The 15,164-nt window shown below is 42.5% G+C and overlaps 1 protein-coding gene across 5 annotated transcripts in view; it reads left to right on the top strand.

The window, feature by feature from the left end:
• SYNE2 (spectrin repeat containing nuclear envelope protein 2) overlaps positions 1–15,164 on the top strand; it is a 275,888-nt gene that overhangs the window by 195,383 nt on the left and 65,341 nt on the right. For all 5 annotated transcript variants that reach the window (XM_073349866.2, XM_078853402.1, XM_078853405.1 and 2 more), the window contains 9 exons: positions 224–376; positions 5,182–5,352; positions 6,490–6,623; positions 7,054–7,258; positions 8,873–9,052; positions 10,565–10,693; positions 13,802–13,956; positions 14,301–14,448; positions 14,983–15,077. In XM_073349866.2, the coding sequence (XP_073205967.2) occupies positions 224–376; positions 5,182–5,352; positions 6,490–6,623; positions 7,054–7,258; positions 8,873–9,052; positions 10,565–10,693; positions 13,802–13,956; positions 14,301–14,448; positions 14,983–15,077 (1,370 nt within the window). The remainder of the gene's footprint in view (positions 1–223; positions 377–5,181; positions 5,353–6,489; positions 6,624–7,053; positions 7,259–8,872; positions 9,053–10,564; positions 10,694–13,801; positions 13,957–14,300; positions 14,449–14,982; positions 15,078–15,164) is intronic.

The following is a 15,164-nucleotide window of genomic DNA, read 5'->3' as shown; positions in this document are numbered from 1 at the left end:
GGCAAAATGCAGTTTCTTGTGTTCTGCATGTAAGAGACTGCTAATTCACAGACATTTACAATTGTTCCAGTTTCCTGAGGCAAACTCATTTCTGCCAGAACTCAATTGCTGTAAGTTTCCCATGGTTAGAAAAACGACATGGGATTGATTTTAAAGAAGAATCATTTGTCTTTACTTTTGTATTGTCACACAGATAAAGATTTTTATCTTTCTTTCCCTTTAGGAGCTAGAAAATCATCTTGCAATTAAGTCCAAAGCTCTGGATCAGCTAAAACAGAATTATATGGCTTTGGAAGATGGTGCAAAACAAACCTCAGAAGATATGGCTGTCAGAATGGATAAGCTACATGAAATGAGGAACAGTGTCATCAGTCAGGTAGAGAACTTTGCATTTACACTTCTCCCCAGGATTTAATCCTAGCAACTGTTCCAAACCCTCTTTGGGAATTTCCAGTATTACTGAGCTGTTCAATGACCAATCCGTAGTTAAGGCTGCAGTAGATGTCCCGTTCTTCTTAGAGTGCTTGCTCATGTCAATTCCATTCTAGGTGTGCACAGTCGTCAGAGATTTTCACCTTAGCGGTATCCGTAGGGTCAGCTGCGGCACTCCCTTGAGTGCCGCGCCCATGTACTGGTATATAGGCGCCTCTGACCTTATGCCCTCTGCGTTCCTTCTCACCGCTTGTGACGGTTGGTCAGAGCGCCTTGTCTTGCAATTGCAAGATCATTAGCGGTTCTTCAACTGTCCATTGTCTGTCTTCATTGTATATAGTTTAGGTACTTAGTTAGCCTTTAAATTAAGTGTTGGATTATTTGGTAGTTAGAGTCCCGGCTGGGACTTCGCTCGGGAGCATGGCATACCCCACTCTCCTGGCTTCAAACCATGCTCGTCATGCAACAGGCCGAAGCTTATTAGTGACCCCCACGACAGTTGTCTGAAGGACGAGTCCAGAATCTGTAAGAACTTTCGCCCTAGAACCCAGAAGGAGCGAGATATCTGCTTGAGGACTCTCCTCCTGGAGGCTGCACTTCGTCCTGTGTCAGAGCCCTCCCACTCGATCCCACGCCCAGCACCTCGACATCGGTGTGGCGCACACTGCTGGCACCAGGTGCCGCCTGCACTGCTCCCCCTCACCAGTGCCAAAGAAGCGACAAAAGAAGAGGAGCCCCTGGCACCGGAATGGAAAGGGGCCTCAGGCAAAGGAACAGTGGCAGGCCATGTGCCCGCCCCGAGGCTTCACGGGGATACTGCTGAGGTCAGACTCCTCAGCCCGGCCAGGGATACACCTCCAACTCCCAGGAGCAGCAGGGGACCCTGGCTTCTCAGGCCCTCATTGCCTGGAGCAGCCCAGGTGGCTAAAGAACAAGCCGGCTGACCAGCACCACAGACGCTGCACCAGGCACCAGCCTTGGCTAAGGCCCCAACACCTAAAGGCAAGCCGGTCATGGGACTGCCCCACAGGTCAGTGGAGCACCCTCTGTCCCTGGACTGCAGGCGTAGATGCCCATCTCCACAGCCTAGGGTCCTGGCACCCCATTCCCCGTCTCCAGTCAGAAGGCCCAGGTTCCTGACACCGCGCTTTCCCCCTACAAGACATGGGACACCAGAGTCAAGACACCAGTCCCCGTACCACCAGTACCGGCCAGTTTCCTGTCAAAGATTGCCATGGCACAAGTCACAGTTACCAAGAGGGTCTCCCAGATGTCAGTCCCCACCAGGCCGGGATTGATCCCGGTCGCGGCACCAGTCTCCATCCCCCCAAGTTCCGCTCATCAAGCAGACAGCGCTCCTTGCCCTCATCTCACCAGTCGCCGACTAAGGTCAGTTGGCAGACTGAGGCCTCGATGACTCTGTCCTGATTGCTGGAAGAACAATGGTCAGATTCGGACTGGGAGTTCAGCCCCTCGCCAAGGAGGGGTGATTCGCCGCTGACCCACGAAGGTGGCACAGCGCCTGCAGCGATGGCATAGCAGCAGGGACAGTGGCCTGCTCAGTGGCCATACTGGAACCCGTGGGGCGTGCCCATAATGCCAAGCCTGTATTCCCACCAGTCCTCCTGGGCTGCATCGGACAAACCGCCCCCAGCACCGCCAGCACCGGAGTCTGAAAACAGTATCAAATCTGATGTGGGGAGCAGCGCATCGGACTCCAGGACCTAAGGAGCCATCCCTGGAGAAGGCCCCGTCGGTGCACTCGTCATCGTCATCTCCGGACGAAGCAGTGGCGGGTCCCTCCCAAACGGGCAGCCTACAGGTACCGCTAAGGCAAAAATCTCAGACGACTGTGCATGTGGGCACACGCGCACCTAGAATGGAATGGACATGAGCAACACATCTCGAAGAACAACAGTTACAAAGGTAGGTAACTGTTTTTTCTACTTCTTTTTGCTCCATATAGCTTTGGCAAGAACTCTCCTTTTGGCCAAAAAACTATCATGCTTATTCTCATGCCAAAGGAGAACCTGTATGTCAAGTTTGGAAAAAAGAAAAAAGATCAACCTGCTTTGGAGTCAAATAAGAAAAAAATTACCCCCTTTTACCAATTTTTTAAAAAAGTATCTACATTTTTCTGGTAGCTTAAAGGCTTTGGTTGAAAACTTCAAACTTCCTAACTGGATCCACTTGGTCCCTTACTATTCCTATGTGTTCCTGCTCTCTGCTAGAGTCCTGATGGAGACTCTCTGTTCCAAGCAAATCCTTTTCCATCTTCACAGCACTGGGTTCTCCCTCCTCCACTCCCACTGCTTTTTTTAATTCTAAGCAGATCCCTTATAGTTCCCAGTTGCTCCACTCACGTTCCTGTGGATTCCCTTTCCCTCCTCAATGGCTCTCCATAACTTATTCTTAGGCCAATTAACCCCAGCAATGTCATATGTGTATGATAAATACAGCTTTATGTTTACAATCCATCATATAATATATAATACTATAAGTAATGCAGATAAAGTTAAGGTTGCTCAATGCTTTCCAGTAGGTAACTTAGCCAAATTTTAACCATTTTGACTGAAATTTTCCACATCAGGTGTCTGCTTCAGGCTGATTTTTTAAAATATTTTTTAAGCTTCAGCAGAAATGGTTCAGCTGTTTCTCAGAATGAGATTAGAGAAAATACATTGTTTTGTTCATGTTAAAAACATTCTTCCAACTGTTCTGTTGAGAAGCTCTGGTACACCAATGTTTTGGAACAGGGATTTGAAATTCAGCAATGGGAAGTCACCATGGTGCCAGAGAAAGGCCCTTTTTTTTTTTTTTCCTTTGCTGGACCAATGAAAGCTCTAATTTGACCCAGTTAGAAGAATTTGAAAAATCTCCATTCAAATGTGCTCAGTAGAGACTTATTAGAGTTTAGCAGTGAAATTCTCTGACACTTCCATCTGTACTGAACATACTCCTGCCAAGAGCTACAGGGGCTGAGCAAGGCTTTCTGTGCAATTGCTACTCCCAGCTGCCATAAGCAACCTTAATTTTGACATTTCCTAACGTTTAATTGCTTAACTTTGCAACTCTAATGTTCTTTAAATGTTGGGTTTTTCTGTATGTAACATACAGTAGAACCTCAGAGTTGTGAACACTTCAGAAATGAAGGTTGTTTATAACTCTGACATGTTCATAACTGAACCAAGGGTTAGGGTGGTTCTTTCAAAAGTTTACAACTGAACATAGACTTAAACCAGCTTTGAAACCTTACTATGCAGAAGAAAAATGCTGCTTTTCCTTTATTTTTTTAGTAGTTTACATCATTTAACACAGTGCTCGACAGTATTTGCTTTTTTTATTGGGTTTTTTTTTTGTTTTTGTTTTTGTTTTTTGGTCTCTGCTGCTGCTTGATTGCATACTTCCCATACCCAATGAGGTGCGTGGTTGACTGGTCAGTTTGTAGCTCTGGTGTTCGTAACCCTGAGGTTCTATTTATATACTGCTTCGTCCCTTCTAGCAGGCTGGCCTAATTAGGGGCTAGATTGCGACTTCACGGTCCTCAGCAAGGGGTGGTGCACTAATTGCACCACTGCTGGGACAGTCTCAGGTAGGACTGTGACTCCAACCCTGCTCAGAGGCACAATTCCTCCCTGCGTCCCCTTTGCTCTCTGGTGCCAATAATTTGCTGCTCACTGGTACCAACAGTAAATTATTCCTACCTCTGCACACTGCCTCAGGTACACTAGCCAACGAGTAATGGGATTGAGCCAAAAGTCCACCTATTCCCAACCTGGACCTATCCTGCCCACTTGGTCCAGATAAGGAATAAGTGGCTGTGCTTACTCCTGCACACCTGGACCTAAGATACAGGTAGCCGATATAGTGGGCAAAAGGGTGGGGAGTTCTGTCTCCTCCATATTTTCTTGTATAGGTGTGTAGTCAGAGTCAGAATCTAGCCCTACGTTTTGCAAGGTGAGAACCTGCCCATGAGGGGGTGGGTACTATAGAAAAATAAGAACAACCTGTAACAACTGGAATAGGTCTATGATTTCATTCTTGTGGCAACGTCACAAAGACTGTGACAAAGGAAAACCTTATCAGTCCTACTATGATAAAAGTAATTGTAATAATGAAAAGGGGTAGGGAAAAAGAGGAAAGTTTGCCACCTCATTCATTGCATGGCTCTTGTATCTAGTGAGTCCTGAAGTTCCTCCAGCAGTTGTTGAATGGGAATACAAGGCTGTGGTTCTGTTTCATCTGCATTGTTATAGCACAATGGCATACAAGAGAATGTCGCTCTCTAGAACACTATGGTATTTTATTAGAAGCTTGAATTACCCCAAACAATTTCTGTTCCATTTTGACTAAACTGGAACTAAATTTCCATCTCAAATTGTCTATTTCCTAAGGAGATTAAGGCCTTCAGGAGCCACAGTACTTTATCTGTTAGCGGGCGTCCTGATATTGGCAGCAAAGAATAACAGCTGTGCGTTGTTTCTGCACATTTTCACCTAGCCTGGGGTTCTGGAGTGGTGGCTGCCAAACCAGCATTGCCTTGGTATCCAGTTAAATTTGTATTTCAAACTTAACCCGTTACTTCATTTGTGAAATTTTTGTGGATTGTCATCCAGCATGCGTTGAGCTGAAGTACTGAAGTCCATTTTTATTTCAAAATTACCCAAGAAATAGCTTCATTAACACATTTTGTAAGTAAATGTTAAGCAGGAGCAATCCTTTTTCTCAGCAGTGATTGTTTGTTTACAGGTAGCACAGTTAAAAACCTCAATGCAGTCAATATTACAGCAATGGATAATTTATGACGAAGCCTATGAAGAAGTTAACCTGATGATAATAAGCTCTTTGTACTGCCTAGAACAATGCAAACCTTCTGTAATATCGCTGGAAGCTTTGAAAGGCCAGGTGAAGACTCTGCAGGTAAATCTACCAAAGACAATGTAGATGTATTAGTGCAAATGTGGGCGAAGATTAATTAAAAAACCAGAAAGTTTCCCCTCAGGAAACTGATTCTTTAGAGCTTCACGATGGACCTAACCCAAAGCCCATGGGAGTCAGTGGCATTCTTTCTGTCTGCAGAGACAATGGGCCCAGGGGCTGTTCTAGTAGCAGAGTTGCACCAGTTTAACTAAAGGTCTGAACGTAAACCAGTTTAGTTAAACCAGTGCCAAAAGCTGTGTAGATGCTCTTATTTCAGTTTAAATCAGGCTTTTTTGGATTTATCTTAAGTTAGGAACTAGTGTAAACTAAATTGAAATAAACCACTTTCAGGTATCCACCAGATTAATTAAACAAATGCAAGATTGTGTGTAGACAAGGCCTAATTCTTCGTTGCCCTATACCTCATGTAGTCGTTCACACTAGTGCAGACCAGGTGCAAAGTATGAACAAATCAGAATCGTACTGTTTTGTGCTTGCTCTGTGCTCTCTTTACAATGAATAAACAAGGTGCAGGGCAACAGGGAATCAAGCCTCATGTATTCAGAGGACTCTAGTTATTGATATTTAACCTTTCTTTATTATTTCCGATCTAAAATAAGAATTTCAAAGTACGTCTGCTCTTTGGTTGGACTAAGAACAAGTAACACCAAAGGAAAAACGAATTCCAATTTAGAATGAATAGTTTGAACTAAATAAGTGAAACTTCTTTAAAAAGTCAATTGATATTTTTCTATTGATATTTAATACAGAATTTCAAACCAGTTATTTTTCCATATTTGCCAGTCAAAGGCCTAATTCTTCAACACTTTCTTGCTTTGAGTAGCACTTATTCACACGGGGAGTCCCACTGGACCATTACCTGTCTGAAGAGATGCTTCTGAAATGATGTATTACTGGATTGGGCCACAATTTAGTCTTCAGTTCTTTAATTTGTAGCAGCAAGTATATTATTGTTACATTATTATTTCTTTCTTTCACAAAACTTGTCTTTGCCATAAATGTTGTTACAGTATCACTACTCTACATCTCCTAGTCTCTAAAGAAAACTACATTTTAGCTCAATGAACTGTGGCTCATTCGTCTCCACATCTAATTGTTGTGACTCATTTTTCACAGTCTCTTCAAGACAAAGCAGAGAAGAGTGAAGAAAGCTGGGCCAAGCTCCAGGCTTCTGCTGCTAACCTCAAGAAATATTGTTGTTCCTCATTTGCAGAGATTATTGAACATAAATGCAAGGAGGCACATGCAAGGTACACCTAAGAAAAACCACAAAATAGATGTTGGTAATAAAGCCCCCTGCTTCTGCAAGGTACTGAGCATGTGCGTAACTTTAGGCATGTGAATGTTTTAATTGATTTCATTGTGAATACTCACATGTTTAAAGTTAGGCATGTGCTTAAATATCTTGGTGAACTAGGGCCAGTCGACTTTAACATATTGTTTTATTGTGGGTCTGGGTGATAGACCAAAAAACAAACAGAAAAAGGAGCAACACAGTAAACATGCAATACAGTATGGACATTACTGATGGCAAGACTCTGATCTCAGATGCCCTGGTGTAAATCCAGAGAAATTCTACTGAGAATCTTCAAAAGAGATCAGAGTCTGGTCTGTGCACGTCCTCAAGTTTAAGGGCAAAACATAAATCAATAACCTGTGTTATGTTCTTGTATATTGCAGATGGACTCTGGCAAATGAAGAAGTCACTGATGAGCTACAGACAGCACAAGCTTTGTTATTGCTTTGGGAGTCGTATGATGGGTTATACACTGAGGCAGCATTGAGGTTAGAACAACATGAAGAGCAGTGTCATCAGCTCTTGGGAGCTCACTTACCTGAAGACAACATGGAGGAAGTCCTGAAGCAGAAGATACAGGATGTGAAGGTACCTAAAAGTGCTCTCACTGCCTTATGCAAGGCCGGACTTATTTAAAAATCCTGACAATGGGAACCAGGGCCTGACTTCTCTTTGGTAATCCATCCTTTTTTATTTTCTTTAACTACATTGGGCCAGGTCCTCAGGTCAGGCCAAGCACAGCATGCAAAGAAGGGAAGGGGATGGTGACCTGACCTCGTCTCTTGCATGCTCCAGTTTCTGTGGGCAGCCCGTGACCAGTTTAGTTAGAGCAGCAACAAGGCTTCTCTAAACTATATTGTCTGCAGTGGTCCCCTAGGGAGCACCGCCAGGGTGCAGTTTGCTCTGGACATGTCTCCCTGTGCCAGAGGTGGGGTGCCAGGAGCAACTGGCGTAGAGCCAGCTACTCTTGCTTAATCCCCTCCAGTCATTCCCAAATGTAAGAGGAATCCCTGACTGGCAGTTTTTGCCAGATTTCCATCCCCTTGCAGTGGCCATACTCTATGAAGGTAACATAGGGAACCTGAGCATCTGGCTATTTTGTAGCAATCACTGAACCGAAAATGACTGACTTTTATTATGTATTTTGAACTTTATAAATAACTGAAGTGCTTACAGTCTGATCCATGCCAAAGACAGGGTCAATAAGCCAGAAGCACATTTGACCTTTCAGGGAAGTCTGTCCTTACTTTTACAGTTAATCAGAAGAAACATTTCTTTACTCATTGCCCACTGAAACGTGTGGAAAAAAAACTCGGGGATTTTCATGTTTAGTATCAAGTGAACGTGGCAGAGAATTACACATTCCAGGCTGATATTCTGTAAATCCCTCTCCAGATAAAAGGAACTACAAGCAGTATACTGGTTGTAGAAGTGCCAGCTACTCCCACAGCTGTTCATAACATTTAGAACTGAAATTTATAGTATTGTTGCTGGAGGGGGAAAAAAGCTCTCAATCAATCAAAATAGTTCCAAAGTGCTGGCAAAGGTGTTCAGCATAGTTGTTAGCAGGATATTATCATCACTGTATAAAGCCATTCTAGAGAGGATGGTTATTCTTTCCAATTTCTCTCGCTAATCTCCCTCATAACATTAGTAACCCAGTGCCTGAAATCTTTTCATGTACCGTGTGTGTGTATATATATACCTGCTACTGTATTTTTCACTCCATGCATCTGATGAAGTGGGTTCTAGCCCACAAAAGCTTATGCCCAAATAAATTTGTTAGTCTCTAAGGCACCACAAGGACTCCTCGCTGTTTTTACTGGGCAATGTTATCCCACTGAACTTTGAATCCAGATACTAAGTCTGGGAATTTTTAAAGGAGCTAAAGAGAGCTCTTTGGGAGTTGGATGCCTAATTCTCTTCAGCACCTTTAAAAAAATCAGCCTAAATCTCTGGGTAACTGGAAGGCCGACCTTCAGTAACATCTATGGTTTCGTCCCACCCAACATTGTTAATAGACTTATCAGATTCAGCCCTGGAGTAAGTGCTTGCCACTCCCATTAAAGTCAATGAAAGCCACTCGCTTAGTCTATGGCTGAATTTGGCTTCCAATGCAGATCAACCAAAGGAGTTTAGTTATAGCAATAAAAGAGACACAGGAACGCAGATCTGATTTATTTTTTTGATCTTTCATTTTAGATACTGCAACAAGGCCTTCAAACCGTAAAAGGAAGCTTTCTCCAGGTTTCTGAGTTGACAGACCAGATAGCACAACAGGTTAATGCAGCCACACATGCAGTTCTTGCAGAGAAGGTGCATCCTCTCCAAAGGATAGCTTATTTGGAAAAGATGTTGCAGATGAAATCAGATGAATTTGAGGTACTTCTTTATATAGTAAATTTGCTCTCAATACAGTTTTATTCTTCAACAAAATCATGTCGTTCCTGGACTGACGTTCAATTCGAATTAGAACTCAGTGAAATGATAGCATCAGCTGAGTTACGAAAGAGAAATAAAGTCTTGGGGAAACAGGTGGGTTCATCGTGTGCTTGCTGTGCTGCATTCACTCAGTTTCAATTGTTTTCCCCTTCCACACACACCCTGTTCTGTCACACACTTGTAAGCAGGCCTGTTAATTTGTAATATGGATAGATCTTAATGTCTCCATCCATCATCCCAGTCCAATGCTTGGAAACTCAGGTGGTTTCCTGGGGATGATGTCTCTGATTCTTGATATCATGTGTAAGCTTTACCTATAGTGTAATATAGTTTTATTTCACTTCTAGTTGTGTAGTCGTTTTCCCTTGTGTAATTTTGTGGTCTTACCACAAGTGATTTCCTTTGTCGTTCTTGTCATTCATTCTTTACACATCTGTAATTTGAGAGCTCTCAGGCAGAGAGGGTGACACCAGACCCCTTCCTGGCACAGTTCCCTCAACCCTGGAAATGGGGAGGGAAGTGAAGAGTCCCCCAGTCACCCTAACCTCCTCCCTCAAAAAAACTGTGGGATCCCAGACCCAGTCCTGTGTTTCTTCCCCTCAGATGGAGCCAGTTGGGAGCTACTAGAGCCCAAGTAACACTCACAGCCTTATCTATAGGAGCAAATGGGACCAAACTCTCTATGTGGCTGATAAGGGAGCAGAACCATTTTCATAGACTTCCTGCCATCTGAGTAGCTGTGCTGTGGCTCCATAATTTCACCCTAAATCATGGAGTCCCTGGTAGCAGGTCTCTGCACAGCATTGTTGCCCTGTTTCTCCTAGATCCATGTGGATCTCCCACAATTCACAGGATTTGGAGGCTCAGCTCCTTGCCACATGTGTGTATGTTGGGTTAAATCCTACTTCTCCTCAGTGGAAAAATTGGGAAGAAATGCCGTAAGTCAAAACTTGCAGAGTTTACCACCTTCTATAAGTCTTAAGCAGAGCTGATAAGCCCAGGCTTCCCAAGTTCCACTACAGTGCTTTAACCATAAGACCATCTCTCCTCCCCAGTGAGTTAGTTCTCACCCTGACAGGGGACAGTGGTGCCCTTAGATGTAATGAAGTGTTTTCTTCATTTCCATTTCACTTTCCTTGTTCTTTCACAATGAAAGAAACTCATTGCGCTGTGGAAAAACGGCCATTAATTTCTAGAACTGTGAAGCCAATAACAAGAAATCAAGTCTAAATATTTACTCTAAAAATGCAAGGACATATTCCAAAGATAAAATCTAGAAAAAGAATATAAATAAGCATGGTTTAAATATAGACATAAATATTAACTACAAATACACCAGTTACTCTAATCTAGCAGCTGTTTGTTTTCATAAGGATGCTGTTTATTACTCTTTTGTCCATATTGAATATATGTATTAAAGCTGATTATAACAAAAATATTCTCTCATCCTAGTTCAACCTTTTACAACTGGAGGATTTCAATAATTGTCTGGGCACAGTGGAAGCTCGAATTAAGACACCTATAGAAGTTTTGGATAAGCTGTATCTCCAGGGAAAAGAAGAAGACTCAGAATTGCTCATGGTACATCCAGCTCTTATCACTATAAGGATATAAATTATGCATATGTAAGAGAGTCTGTAGGATACTTATTCATGCAGCATTATAGGTACTTCCTGTAGCTTAATTATCATAAATGTTACATGCACAAAAAATGTGTTAAGAGAACATTATTAAGGTGGCAAAATCAAGCGCTCAGAAGTTAGGAAATGCCAGGATTGAGGTTGCCTGTGCAACTTTAATTTGGCCCCTACATGCATATCCATTATGATACAGTCTTGGATTTCCTGATCACATACTATTTTTTCCCCACAAGGTCCCTGGCCCATTTAGTGCAGAACTCTGTGGCAGAAGCAGGGGTGGAATCCAGTTGTCCATTCAACTGCCTTAACAATGAGACCCTCTTTTCTCTTCCTGGAGTCCCCTGCCTCATTCACTACACACCTCCAACTTCTGCAACAAAAAAGCAGGGGTCCTACAGACAACAATTTCCTTTACTAAATTAGCCTGATGGATAATATTCAGAGCAGGTCCATCCTGTGCAGGGAATGAGGTAGGGGTCGTCTTGAAAAAAATAGTAATTTAAGACTGTATCACAGTGCATATGCACAAGGGCCCAAATTAAGGTGGCACAGGCAACCTCAATTCTGTGATTTCCTAACTTTTGAGTGCTTGACGTTGCCACTTTAATAATGTTAACATAACATGTTGGTGTGTAATTTCTGAGGTTTTTTTAAAAAGCAAACTGAAAAACCAGAAATTCCATCATAGTGACACCAACATGAGGTCATCAGCAGGACTGGAACCTTTAGATCCACTGCAAAAACCTCTGCCACTTGAGCTGAGTAATTGATAGCTGCACTAAGTTTTCATCCTCCACGTGGGCCAGTGCTAGAGAGGGATAGGACACTTGACTAGGGGGGTTCACTGACAGCAGAGAAATGGTGGCATTCAGGAATCCTGGGTTCTATTCCAGGCTCTGGAGGGAAGTATGCTCTACTGGGCATAGAATTTTCTTCTCCTTCCTTCCGAGTCTGACTTCTTCTTCCCCACCATCTCCAACCCAGTCATGTTCTGTCTCTTCCCCACCCCTGACCCCTTTGTCCCAGTCCCATTCTCCGGGCCTACCCAGTCCTAGTCTCTCTGTCTGGGCTTGCTGTCCAAGTCCCAATCTCCCCATCTCTCCCACTCCTCAAATCCTCCAAGTCGTCCTGCTCAGCCAGTCCCAGTTCCCTTCTCCTGCTCCTCATCTGGTTTGTTTCTTTTCTTCCCCAGCCCCCTTCCAACTTCCAGTCCCAGTTTTCCCTCTGGCTCCCTGTCCTAACTTTGCATCCCACTCCCTCCAGTCCCACTCTCATCAGACACTTTCCCAGTCTACTTCCTTCCTTTCCCCCACGCCAAGTTTTGTCACCCCTGCATCTGAATCAGATGGCTTCCAGGGGAGCACGGGGGGGTGGGGGATGTCACTGAGAGCACAGAAGAGATGGGCTCCCTGCCATCAGTTCTGGTGCCTGGCCTCAACCTGTCCCAGAGCAGCTAAAAGCAGGCATTACAGGGAAAGTCTGGCTTTGTTGCTGGAGCATGTTCAGTTGTTCTGTAGGGATGGCACATGCTCAGTCTGGTCACATGGAGGAGCTCTGAGGGGAGGGAGTGTGCTCTGTTGCCCTGTGGGGATGGTATGAGCACTAGGAGCTGTGAGAGGCTTGAGCATGCTCACTGAAGACAGTCTCTTCAGAGATTTTAACTGCTACCATTGAAGAAGTCTATGAGTACATGCACTGATTTTGCAATAGCATATTATTTGGCTAGATTTTCATGGGGATGGCAAAAGGCACATCCCTGGCACAGAGGCCATCTCCTTGCAAAATTTCTAATCCTTTCTCCAAGGCATAGAGTTACTAGAACTGTTCGAAGAAAAGGTCACCGAATTCTTAACATGGGCAAAATATATATTTCTCTAGCCTCGTTCTCGGAAATGGCTGGACCGTTGTGGCTGAAAGTTTCTCAGAAAAAAATCAGCGTCAGCCAGACAACCTATATGGAGAATTCCAGCCAAAAGGTTTAAAGTCTGGGAAAGTTGTAAGCAACTGAATACAGGGTCTTATGATGGAAAGCATCTGGTAATTCTAGTAATATGCAGTGCTAATATCCCTGCCTATAATGAGGCCAAGTTCTTGACTCTTCCATGAAGTCTGACTAAATGGACAATTAGTGAGCTTTGGATTGGGCCCTTAGAGAACTGAACTGGCCATTAAACTAATTTAATATGTACTGAGACGCCAGGTATTTAAATTTTAGTGACTTCATTGTGATGATTATGCCACTATTGACAATGAATATGTAATTTCAAAAAAAAATCTTGACAAATATACATAAAACTATTCCAAATAAATTATCTATAAACCTGAAGTTTTGTATTACGTAAAATGTTTTAAACTTCATCTTAGCAAATGATGTATGTCCAATGTCATGATGGAAAAGGCCAGCTTTCTTTCTTCACAAGCATAGCAGCAGCTTTGGTCATTTTAATTGCTAGCAGAAGATGGTTCTTTGTCATTAAAAAATTTCTAAGGAAATCAGAAATGCAATGGAATACTTTACCTGAAGAGCCTTGCATCAGAATAATTGAATCGCCAGAGCAACATAAAACATAATGAGTTATTTTTAAAAAGGAATCAGAACATGGATTTCAGGCAGAATTGTAAAAGAGAAGAGAGAAACCTGCTGGATCTGGGGTTGGCACAATTCCTTCTCCTCAAACTTCTCTATGAAATTTAAGCCCTGCTATTTATAGATACTACAAAATACACTGTGCGTAACCCTTTACTACTTCCATGAATGAGGATTCGGAGGGTGTGTCTGACTTTTCCCCCAATAATTGTGCAAAGGAAACTGAAAGCGAAAACTCTTGTTTTCAGTCCTCTCTAGTGGAATAGTACATGAAGGGATGATATAGCCCAATATTAACTAACTATGCTTCTTGAAATTCATCTTTTTCATCCATGACCCTTTTAACCTGAACAAAAGGCATTGTTTACATTGTGTTGTCAAACATCACAAAAAAGACTTATATTTTCTAGACATGGGAAAAAGGTGATGTTTCTGTCAGTTATTTTGTTCCATTATTTGCAGAGCCACATGTTGGAGCTCACTGCAGTGTCCCCTGACATTGAGAATCTGAATGAAGTGAGCTTTAGGCTACCACTCAGTGATTTCACTGTGAAGAAACTACAGAGCATGAATCGACAGTGGGCTCAGAAGACAGCAACAGCCCTGGAGCATTGCAGGTCAAAAAATTCCCCCAACTGTTTCAGTATGCATGAGGAAAATTAAAAGCAGATTAAAATATTTTCCAAAAGCTGGTCCCCAGATTTCCAAGAGGCTTGTCAACAATAATTCCTCCATTTTAAACTAATTTAAAAATATTCCATCAGATTGTTGGTTTTTTAAATATTTTAAATTATTTGGAGCACAAAGGGACATATGTTAGCATGTGTTTTGTGCAGAGACTAGCAAAATGGGACCTTATCTTGATTAGGGCCCGTGGTGCTACCAGTCCGTTAGAGCATAAACAATCATAACTGGAAAATATACAGCAATAGACTAGTTCCTGTATTATTTCTTTAAACAGTGAATTTGAGGGAATTCCATCGGATGAAAAGAAGTTTCTTCAGAAATGTGAAAACTGGGTACAATTTCTAGAAAAAATGAAAGAGGCTTTAAAAGTGAATATTGCTGGCAGATTTGAAAAGCTTCAGGAACAACAGAGAATATATGAGGTAATAATGCTGAAGATTTAAACTGGGTTTTAAAAAAAAATCTTGAAAACCATATCTTTGCAAAGAGATACTGTGGGTGGTATTATAGAACAACAGCATTCTGTGCAATATATAAATGGAATCCACTCGAAGTGTCAATAATACATTACACCTTGAACATTAAATTGGGGCAAGGCTGAGTGGATGCTTCTTGTCCCAGCTGAAATAAATCACAAAAATTGTGTCTGCAAATACTAAATGACATGCATTGCAAGTTAGAGACACAGAGACAGGATGTCACCCAGACTTTTTTATAATTAGTAGTTGTGCATCTAATTCCACAAACATTATACTAAACATTTACTACTTTATGTAAAACTTGTACTCCTTAGGGCATGTGGGCCAGATTCTGCTCCTTATTCACTAAATATGGAGCTGTTCAAGAATAGCTATACCAGAATAATTCTGTGTGTAGTCAAGCCCATTGTAAAGTTTGTTTTTAAATGCCCGTCAGTTACTGAACTAATATTGTTCTTATTTTTGCAATGTTTGCAGATGCTGCAAGCGGAGATTTCCATAAATCAGCAGATTTTTAATTCTATCATATCAAAAGCATTACTTTCGCTGGAAACAGGAGAAGCAGAAAAAAGGTAAAAAAAAACCAGATTTTTCTCCTTAGTTCTTACCAGGGGCATGCACAAAGGGGGGACAAGCAGGGGCATCCCCAACCCCCAATA

The sequence above is a fragment of the Lepidochelys kempii genome, chromosome 6 (assembly GCF_965140285.1).
Source record: "Lepidochelys kempii isolate rLepKem1 chromosome 6, rLepKem1.hap1, whole genome shotgun sequence".
Taxonomy (NCBI): Eukaryota; Metazoa; Chordata; order Testudines; family Cheloniidae; genus Lepidochelys; species Lepidochelys kempii.
The sequence above is the reverse complement of the archived record's forward strand: the minus strand, read 5'-3'. Positions and strand labels throughout refer to the sequence as shown.